Genomic DNA, 11,205 nt, shown 5'->3' with positions numbered 1-11,205 from the left:
CCTTGCAGGAGGTTCTGCTGCAGCTCCCATTGAAGTGAATGGAAGCAGAGCTGCAGTCTGGTTAGGACCTAACCCTTGTAATGGGGCAGGGGGCACTGTCAGGGTCTCACACCTGCCCCCGGGTTACAGAACCAGCAGCGACCAGAGCTGCAATTTAACCCCTCAGCTGCCACTGGCAATTGCCACACCTGCATGTAAAAAGGGGGCAAAAGTGACACAAAAGTGACACACCATGGTGGCATCATAAGTCATGACATCACGCTGCACAAATCAATAGCACGTTCCTGATAAAGTAAGCAGCAGCTAAGCTCAACCGGCCAGGTATAGAGTTTGCTCCAAATTTGAGATATGTATATTTTTTTAAAGTTATGGCTCTTGGGAGAACAAATAAATAAAAAATTGCCACATCAGGAAGGGGTTAAAAAAAACCACAAGGAAGCAATGTTTGTACAGGAGTAATGGAACATGTGTCCTGTACACTGCCACCTTGTGGCTCAAAAGAGGATAACATTCCGTTTCCTACTAGTCACAGCAGATATTGGAACATCGCCGGATGTTACATTATTAATGACACCAATCAACTATGGATTTTATTTTAGATATTTTATTTAACAAATATACAATTAGATACATTTCTAACTTTTATAATAAAACCTGCCACCCGTGCAAACTATTCAGCAGGTCAAACTTTGAAAGACCGACCAATGAGAGCAAGGTAGAATTGCTTATTCAACACCGATTTGGCGACACATAGCCAACGGCTTTGTAAAAGTGCAGAGATGGGGTGTAGACGAGCTCCCTGACCTGTGCACTCTGTGATAAGGACACCCCCATTCTTGGATCTGATTAAGAAGGAAACTGTTCATAGGGTAAGGGGCGCAAACAACATTTGGCGCACAGAGGAGTACATACAGTCCATAGGCCAGATCTGAACTGGGGCAAAGATGAAATTCATCCTCAATCGTCCAAGTCCAGTCCGAATTCTGCGTACAGATCCTTGGTGGTGACTCCTCTGACGGCAGCTGTGGACAAAACATGTCATAATGCCCGGCATTAGTCACAGGTCAACGAATCACCGCACGGACGGCTTCTCACCCAGTTCCCCAATAGCTATTCCTTCCAATGCAGACCACAGGAGGGTGACTTCCCGCATTGCAAAATGTACCATAGACATAATGCATCTCCTTTGTCCTACATCCATAAGACTTTACTGTTCTGTGACGGCCCTCTTATTCCTCATGGAAATACAAACATACATTGATAATTGGGTGTTACCATCCTTTCTATAGATTTCCAGGAAGAACAAGAGAGGAACATCACAATGCAGAATTCTACAAGGAGGCTCTTCAAATGTTTGTTTTTCAAAGAACACTAATAATAAAAAAAAAAAAAAAAATCACATCACAGGATAATTTTCTAAATTACAGACAATCCCTTTAAGAGACAATTTCTTCTAATGCAGTGGCCCTCCACCTCTGCTGTGCCAGGCTAAGAAGGATCATGTGGTGCGGCCCCTAAATTCACTGGCTGATTAGTAGATGCCATAGTACCCCCTAAAAAGTTAGGGAGTCATGATAATATCTTAAAGGGAACCATTCAGGACGATTTTACTACAGAAATAAGTGGTAGGGTTGTATAGCTCCTACTAAAACAATAAAAACTAGACCCGTCTTATAGTAATCCGATGTGCCAGCGCTGAGAAATCCAGCTTTTAAGCAACATGCAAATTACACAGGAAGTGCAGTGAGGCGTGTCAACATTCAATATTAGCCCACCCCCAATGCACTTACTGGCTAATTTGCATGTTTCTTCAAAGCTCAATTTCTCAGCGCTGGCACATCGGATTACTACAAGACAGGTAGCATTTCCATTGTTGTACTGGGACCTATACATTAGTGTCAGAGGTTAAATCGTCTGGACGTTTAGGAGAATTCTTACCTAGTCGGCCTAATAACATCTGTCCTGTGTCTTTTAACTCATTGTATTCATGGAGAAGGGAGATGTGCTCGTCCAGTTCGTCTACGCAGAAGCCTCTGGAGAAAATAGATACCGGTAATGACATGGAGCTACTGCGGACCACTCCTCATATACCAACATGTATCACTACCATCACCTCCATGTTTACTTACTCGGCTTCAAGTTTCCTTATTTCTTCATCTAAGTTACGTTCCTTGTGCTTCAGATCAGAGATCTCTCTCTGCAGATCTTCTTCATGAGCTGCCGGAGCTTTGCTGACACTTGGAGATTGGACCTGCAGATAGAGGAGCGTGTAAGAGCTGCGGTTCCACCACGTGTCCGCTCCAGACCACACACTGATGTCATTGCACGTTGGCCCCGGGCAAGCAGTTGTTTTTTTTCCTACAGGGGTGCTGCGAGTGGCCCCCCCCCCCAAAAAAAAAAAAAGAAAAACACGGCGCCGCTTATATCCTGGAAAGAAGTTTACAAAAAAAGTCTGGTTCTTGGTATATGCCATCACTTTAAAGTGTGTGTATGTGTGTGGTCAGACCAGATCCTAAAAATGGTGGGGTTGATGTAGCGCTGCATACGCCTTACTGTTTTTTTCTAGGTGGCCTTTTGGGCGAGCAAAACTAGTACAGCCCCATTCAAGTGAATGGATCCGGCTACAGATCACTGCACAGGCCGTCTGGGTGCTGCTGCTGCAGGGATCACTTAGAAAAGGGTGCAGCACTACACTGGCATGAGGACCCCTTTAATGTGCTCCCCGACTAATTCATCTCTCTCCTCGCTACTCCTCCGCAAATCTCTTCACTCGCTCCCATTCCCTCAGTGTATCCAGTTCAAATTACTAATACTGACCCAGAAAGCCATCCATAACCTGTCTCCTCCATATATCTCTGAACTAATCTCCCGACACGTGATCTCCGGTCCTCCCAAGACCTCCTCTCCTCCACACTTATTCGCTCCTCATCCAATCACCTCCAAGACTTCTCCCGAATATCCCCAATCCTCTGGAACTCTCTGCCCCAACACGTCCGACTATCAACCACATTCGGATCCTTCAGACGGAACCTGAAAACCCATCTCTTCAGGAAAGCCTACAGCCTGCACTGACCCCGCTGCCTCCTCATCACTACCGAAGCTACCGCCTCACCAACACCAGAGCTCCTGCAACCCTCACCCTACTGTCTCCTTCCCCATAATCCTATAGAATGTAAGCCCGCAAGAGCAGGGTCCTCGCCCCTCTGTATCAGTCCGTCATTGTGAGGCTATGTGCACACGTTGCCTTAGGAATTTCTGGTGCGGATTCTGCCTCTCCTGGCAGAAAACGCATCTGCGGATTTGTCGCGTTTTTTGTGCGTTTTTTTTTTTTTTTTTTTTACGGTTTTACTGCGTTTTTTTTTACCCCTGCAGATTTCTATAATGGAATGGGTACAAAAACGCTGCAGATCCGCAAAAAATAAGTGACATGCTACTTCTTTTAATCCGCAGCATTTCCGCACCAGATTTTCTGCAAAGTGTGCACAGCTTTTTTTTTTCTCATTGTTTTACATTGTAATGTAAATCAATTGCGGATCTGCAGCGTTTCTGCAGCTCAAAAAACGCTGCGGATCCGCAGAGAATCCGCATCGTGTGCACATACCCTTACTCTGCTTACTGTAAGCGATATCTGTATGTAACCCCTTCTCATCTACAGCACCATGGAATCAATGGAGCTATATAAATAATAATTATGTAAAAATTGGTGGGGGTCCCAGAGGTCATGAAGTGCTGACGGGTGGGGATAAAAAAAATTTCGAATGAAAAGTGGTGACCACCTTACCTATTCACATCCCCCGACTTACCGGTGACTTAAATCCACCGCGGCATCTTCCTCTAATTCCCAGAGGAGTTCTAGATAAGAAGCAGAAATGACGACAATCGGTAATCAGGGACAGACACTGATTCCTCGCACCGGGGGGGCGATCTGTGATGGACAGGATTAGCAGAGACCTCAGAGCCGAGAAATTAACCCCTTCCTGAAAGGGGGGATGCTCCTTTTCTCCTCCCTCTCATCCAAGAGCCATAACGTTATTTTTCTTGTTGTTCTGCCATGGACACAGCCGTGTTCAGACCTGTGGGTTTTTTCCCTGGACGAGATGTCATTTTGAAGACGCTCGTGACTTTACCATATAATGTAACAAACATTCCGAGTGCGGAGTAATCCGGCCATTGTTCTCTGGGTTTTGTTCTTACGGAGGTCATTGTGCAGAACAATGACCCGAGAACGCCATTCTCCAGGTCAGTGCCACTACGGCGATAAACGTGTAGCGTTCATTTTTAACAACAAAAACCCCAAAACTTTGTAAAAAAAAATAATATCTACTATATAATTGTCTAACGGTCACTTCCATCTTTCTGTCTGTCCTTCTGTCACGGTTATTCATTCGCTGATTGGCCTCGCCAGCTGCCTGTCATGGCTGCCGCGACCAATCAGCGACGGGCACAGTCTGGAACAAAATGGCGGCTCCTTACTCCCCGCAGTCAGTGCCTGTCGCCCGCATACTCCCCTCCGGTCACCGCTAACACAGGGTTAATGCCGGCGGTAAGGGACAGGATTATGCCGGGGATAACGCGCTCTGTTACCGCCGCTATTAACCCTGTATGACCCCAACTTTTTACTATTGACGCTGCCTATGCAGCATCAATAGTAAAAAATGTAATGTTAAAAATAATAAAAAAAACAAAAAAACCTGCTATACTCACCCTCCGTTGCAGCTCGCGCCAGCCGCCATCTTCCGTTGCAGGTTCCAGTGGCAGAAGGACCTGCCATGACGTCACGGTCATGTGACCACGACGTCATCACAGGTCCTGTGCTAATACCAACCCTGGGACCGGAAGCTGCCATGGACTACAAGGGGCCCTCAGAAAGGTGAGTATGTTTATTTTTTCACCTGTGACAAACCTGGCTGGGCAATATACTACATGGCTCTTTGCTGTATACTACTTCGCTGTGCAATATACTACGTCACTGGGCAATATGCTACATGGCTCTGTGCTGTATACTACGTAACTGGACAATATACTACGTAACTGGACAATATACTACGTAACTGGACAATATACTACGTAACTGGACAATATACTACGTAACTGGACAATATACTACGTAACTGGACAATATACTACGTAACTGGACAATATACTACGTAACTGGACAATATACTACGTAACTGGACAATATACTATGTAACTGGACAATATACTATGTAACTGGACAATATACTACGTGGCTGGGCAATATACTACGTGGACATGCATATTCTAGTTCTAGAATACCCGATGCGTTAGAATCGGGCCACCATCCAGTATATAATAATTGGTTTGTGCAGCCATTTTCTGTAACGGTTTTTTATTTCTCCACTGTCGGGGCTGTGCGAGGTCCTGATTGTTATTTTTTTACATCCCCTTGGATCAGAAATTGCCAGCAGCATTTAAATGGTTAAGCTGCAGCAACCTGAGCGCACTGCGGCCGTCATAGGCAGGTGCCGGCTGTGCAACAAGGCTCTGAAGCCCGCGCCACACACCGGACATAGGACATAGCAGCATGCCCTCAGTCAGGAAGGGGTTAAGCAGCCATTAAACCACTCACATCTGGCTCCTGTTCCGATACACGTGCACGCATATGTTCCCAATGAGGAGGCAGCTATCATCTCTGGGGGTGCCTTATGTCCCAGACAAAGGATCAGGCCTGCCGAGAGCCATAGGTCTGATCTGTGTCTCTCCTGGAAAGTGGGGGGACAAGGACACCCCAGAATCAGGAGACGTGTACATAGTGGGGGGACAGGGACACCCCAGAATCAGGAGACGTGTACATAGTGGGGGGGACAGGGACACCCCAGAATCAGGAGACGTGTACATAGTGGGGGGGACAGGGACACCCCAGAATCAGGAGACGTGTACACAGTGGGGGGACAGGGACACCCCAGAATCAGAAGACATGTACACAGTGGGGGGACAGGGACACCCCAGAATCAGGAGACGTGTACACAGTGGGGGGACAGGGACACCCCAGAATCAGGAGACGTGTACACAGTGGGGGGACAGGGACACCCCAGAATCAGGAGACGTGTACACAGTGGGGGGACAGGGACACCCCAGAATCAGAAGACGTGTACACAGTGGGGGGACAGGGACACCCCAGAATCAGGAGACGTGTACACAGTGGGGGGACAGGGACACCCCCAGAATCAGGAGACGTGTACACAGTGGGGGGGACAGGGACACCCCAGAATCAGGAGACGTGTACATAGTGGGGGGGACAGGGACACCCCAGAATCAGGAGACGTGTACATAGTGGGGGGACAGGGACACTCCAGAATCAGGAGAGGTGGACATAGTGGGGGGACAGGGACACCCCAGAATCAGGAGACGTGTACATAGTGGGGGGGACAGGGACACCCCAGAATCAGGAGACGTGTACATAGTGGGGGGACAGGGACACCCCAGAATCAGGAGACGTGTACATAGTGGGGGGACAGGGACACCCCAGAATCAGGAGAGGTGGACATAGTGGGGGGACAGGGACACCCCAGAATCAGGAGACGTGTACATAGTGGGGGGACAGGGACACCCCAGAATCAGGAGAGGTGGACATAGTGGGGGGACAGGGACACCCCAGAATCAGGAGACGTGTACATAGTGGAGGGACAGGGACACTCCAGAATCAGGAGACGTGTACATAGAGGGGGGACAGGGACACCCCAGAATCAGGAGACGTGTACATAGTGGGGGGACAGGGACACCTCAGAATCAGGAGACGTGTACATAGTGGGGGGACAGGGACACCCCAGAATCAGGAGACGTGTACATAGTGGAGGGACAGGGACACTCCAGAATCAGGAGACGTGTACATAGTGGGGGGACAGGGACACCCCAGAATCAGGAGACGTGTACATAGTGGGGGGACAGGGACACCCCAGAATCAGGAGAGGTGGACATAGTGGGGGGACAGGGACACCTCAGAATCAGGAGACGTGTACATAGTGGAGGGACAGGGACACTCCAGAATCAGGAGACGTGTACATAGTGGGGGGACAGGGACACCCCAGAATCAGGAGACGTGTACATAGTGGGGGGACAGGGACACCCCAGAATCAGGAGACGTGTACATAGTGGGGGGACAGGGACACCCCAGAATCAGGAGACGTGTACATAGTGGGGGGACAGGGACACCCCAGAATCAGGAGACGTGTACATAGTGGGGGGACAGGGACACCCCAGAATCAGGAGACGTGTACATAGTGGGGGGACAGGGACACCCCAGAATCAGGAGACGTGTACATAGTGGGGGGACAGGGACACCCCAGAATCAGGAGACGTGTACATAGTGGGGGGACAGGGACACCCCAGAATCAGGAGAGGTGGACATAGTGGGGGGACAGGGACACCTCAGAATCAGGAGACGTGTACATAGTGGAGGGACAGGGACACTCCAGAATCAGGAGACGTGTACATAGTGGGGGGACAGGGACACCCCAGAATCAGGAGACGTGTACATAGTGGGGGGACAGGGACACCTCAGAATCAGGAGACGTGTACATAGTGGGGGGACAGGGACATCCCAGAATCAGGAGAGGTGGACATAGTGGGGGGACAGGGACACCTCAGAATCAGGAGACGTGTACATAGTGGAGGGACAGGGACACTCCAGAATCAGGAGACGTGTACATAGTGGGGGGACAGGGACACCCCAGAATCAGGAGACGTGTACATAGTGGGGGGACAGGGACACCTCAGAATCAGGAGACGTGTACATAGTGGGGGGACAGGGACACCTCAGAATCAGGAGACGTGTACATAGTGGGGGGACAGGGACACCTCAGAATCAGGAGACGTGTACATAGTGGGGGGACAGGGACACCCCAGAATCAGGAGACGTGTACATAGTGGGGGGACAGGGACACCTCAGAATCAGGAGACGTGTACATAGTGGGGGGACAGGGACACCTCAGAATCAGGAGACGTGTACATAGTGGGGGGACAGGGACACCTCAGAATCAGGAGACGTGTACATAGTGTATACCAGGCCGGGGTTTCCCTACACACACCGGGCCAGAATACTATGGAGACACCAAAATGCAGCATTTGTGAAGCTTCAGAGCTGCGCTCCATAATGGTGAGTGGTGCCAGCACTGCACACGATAATACCTGCGCAGACCGCTCCCGGGTCTGGGCATCTGGGTGGGGGTCCCCCTCTGGGGAGCCCCCGGGCCACAGGGAGACTCCACCGTGCAGCCGGCCGCGCTCCTCCACACTCACAGGTCACGTGGCTGAGCGGAACAGCACTGCGAGGTTCTATCAGCTGACTGGTCACATGACTGGGCTGTCAGGATACGCCCACATAACTGTCAACACTTCTGCAATGTACCGAGGCCAGTCCACAGCCGCCACCAGAGGGCGCTGGTGAGTGGTGACACATTTCTGCACTCACTCTGCAGATTGCTGAATGGTGACAGTGTGTGACTTCAACCCATCACCAGAGGGCGCTACATTACCATTTAAAAGTGGTGGAGACTCTAGTGGTCACATGACTGCAGCTATGCAAATCACGTACTTCAGATCATGTGACCGCCCTCTAATGCTGGGAATAGGGGAGCTGTGACAGGCTGGTGGTATTGCACTCTGTTGCGATTTGGCAATTTTTCGACCTCTAGTGGCAGCTGCAGGTAGAGCATTATCACAGATTAGTACAACATAACAGGTGCCTCTCACTAAATTAGAATATCATCAAAAAGTTGATTTATTTCAGTTCTTCAATACAAAAAGTGAAACTCATATAGTCATTACAGTGTGATCTATTTAATGTGTTTATTTCTGTTAATGTTTATGATTATGGCTTACAGCCAATTAAATCCCAAAAGTCATTATCTCAGTAAGTTAGAATACTTTACACTGTGTTCCAAATTATTATGCAGATGATATTTTTCTCGGATTTTCCTAAATGTTCAGTGCAAATGACAATCTGTCTAATAAAAGTCATCACCCGTTGGAGTACACATCGAATTTTATTGAAGAAACCTCCCAATGATAACAGTATAATCTCCAAAATGAATAAAAACTCAAAAAGCACTGTTCCAAATTATTAGGCACAGTAGAATGTCTAAACATTTGATATGTTTTAAATAACTGAAAATGCTCATTTGTGGAATTTGCAGCATTAGGAGGTCACATTCACTGAACAAAAAAGCTATTTAACTCCAAAACATCCTAACAGGCCAAGTTACATGTTAACATAGGACCCCTTCTTTGATGTCACCTTCACAATTCTTGCATCCATTGAACTTGTGGGTTTTTGGAGTGGTTCTGTTGTATTTCTTTGCATGAAGTCGGAATAGCCTCCCAGAGCCACTGTTTGGATGTGAACTGCCTCCCACCCTCATAGAACTTTTGCTTGATGATACTCCAAAGGTTCTCTGTACGGTTGAGGTCAGGAGAAAATGGCGGCCACACCATGAGTTTATCTCCTTTTATGCCCATAGCAGCCAATGACTCAGAGGTATTATTTGCAGCATGAGATGGGGCATTGTCAGCATGAAGATGATTTTGCTCCTGAAGGCACGTTTCTGCTTTTAGACCATGGAAGAAAGTTGTCAGTCAGAAGCGCTATATACTTTACAAAGGTCATTTTCACACCTTCAGGAACCTTAAAGGGCCCTACCAGCTGTTTCCCCATGATTCCGGCCCAAAACATGACTCCTCCACCTCCTTGCTGACGTCACAGCCTTGTTGGGACATTGTGGCCTCCACCAACCATCCACTACTCCATCCATCTGGACCATCCAGGGTTGCTCAACACTCATCAGTAAACAAGACTGTTTGAAAATTAGTCTTCATGTATGTCTGGGCCCACTGCAACCGTTTCTGCTTGTGAACACTGTTCAGAGGTGGCCGAATAGTAGGTTTATGCACCACAGCAAGCCTTTGAAGGATCCCAGACCTTGAGGTTTGAGGGACTCCAGAGGCACCAGCAGCTTCAAATAACTGTTTGCTGCTTTATAATGGTATTTTGGCAGCTGCTCTCTTAATCCTATGAATTTGTCTTGCAGAAACCTTCCTCATTATGCCTTTATCTGCATGAACTCTGTCTGTGCTCTGTTTCGGTCACAAATCTCTTCACAGTATGATGATCACAAAGTTTTTGTGAAGTATCTAATTTTTTCATACCTTGTCCAAGACATTGCACTATTTAACACTTTTCAGCAGCAGAGAGAACCTTTTTATTTCTCATATTGCTTGAAACCTTTGGCCTGCTTAATAATGTGGAACATCATTTTTAAGTAGTTTTTCTTTAAATTAGAATCACCTGGAAAACGAATTATCACATGTGTTTAAGATTGATTTCAGTTATCTATTGAGCCCTGAGACACAATACCATCCACAAGTTTATTTGAAAAACAAAACTATTAAATCTTTATGACACTTAAATCCAATTTGCATAATAATTTGGAACACACTGTATAACACCAGCTTGAAAATTTATTTTAAAATCTGAAATGTTGGTCTACTGAAATGTATGTTCAGTAAATGGACTCAATACTTGGTCGGGGCTCCTTTTGCATCAATTACTGCATCAATGCGGCGTGGCATGGAGGCGATCAGCCTGTGGCACTGCTGAGGTGTTAGGGAAGCCCAGGTTGCTTTGATAGCAGCCTTCAGCTCGTCTGCATTGTTGGGTCTGGTGTCTCATCTTCCTCTTGACAATACCCCATAGATTCTCCATGGGGTTAAGGTCAGGCGAGTTTGCTGCCAATCAAGCACAGTGATACTGTTGTTTGTAAACCAGGTATTGGTACTTTTGGCAGTGTGGACAGGTGCCAAGTCCTGCTGGAGAATGACATTTCCATCTCCAAAAAGCTTGTCGGCAGAGGGAAGCATGAAGTGCTCTAAAATTTCCTGGTAGACGGCTGCGCTGACTTTGGTCTTGATAAAACACAGTGGACCTACACCAGCAGATGACATGGCCCCCAAACCATCACTGGTTGTGGAATCTTCACACTAGACCTCCAGCAGCTTGGATTGTGGCCTCTCCACTCTTCCTCCAGACTCTGGGACCTTGATTTCCAAATGAAATGCAAAATTTACTAATCTGAAAACAACACCTTGGACTACTGACAACAGTCCAGTTCTTTTTCTCCCTGATCCAGGTAAGACACTTCTGGCGTTGTCTATTGGCCATGAGTGGCTTGACACAAGGAATGTGACACT

The 11,205-nt window shown here is 47.7% G+C and overlaps 1 protein-coding gene across 1 annotated transcript; it reads right to left on the bottom strand.

Annotated features, from left to right (window-relative positions):
• Positions 1–588: 588 nt before the first annotated feature.
• On the bottom strand, positions 589–8,294 carry SWI5 (SWI5 homologous recombination repair protein). The gene is made up of 5 exons (XM_069748094.1): positions 8,149–8,294; positions 3,804–3,852; positions 2,130–2,251; positions 1,939–2,033; positions 589–1,022 (listed from the first exon to the last, which is right to left on the bottom strand). Exons 1-5 carry the CDS (start codon positions 8,175–8,177, stop codon positions 958–960), a joined length of 360 nt encoding a protein of 119 aa, XP_069604195.1. The 5' UTR covers positions 8,178–8,294; the 3' UTR covers positions 589–957.
• Between the last annotated feature and the right edge of the window lie 2,911 nt (positions 8,295–11,205).

Source organism: Ranitomeya imitator, chromosome 2 (assembly GCF_032444005.1).
Source record: "Ranitomeya imitator isolate aRanImi1 chromosome 2, aRanImi1.pri, whole genome shotgun sequence".
In the NCBI taxonomy this organism is placed as follows: Eukaryota; Metazoa; Chordata; class Amphibia; order Anura; family Dendrobatidae; genus Ranitomeya; species Ranitomeya imitator.
This window is presented reverse-complemented; position numbering and strand designations above follow the sequence as displayed.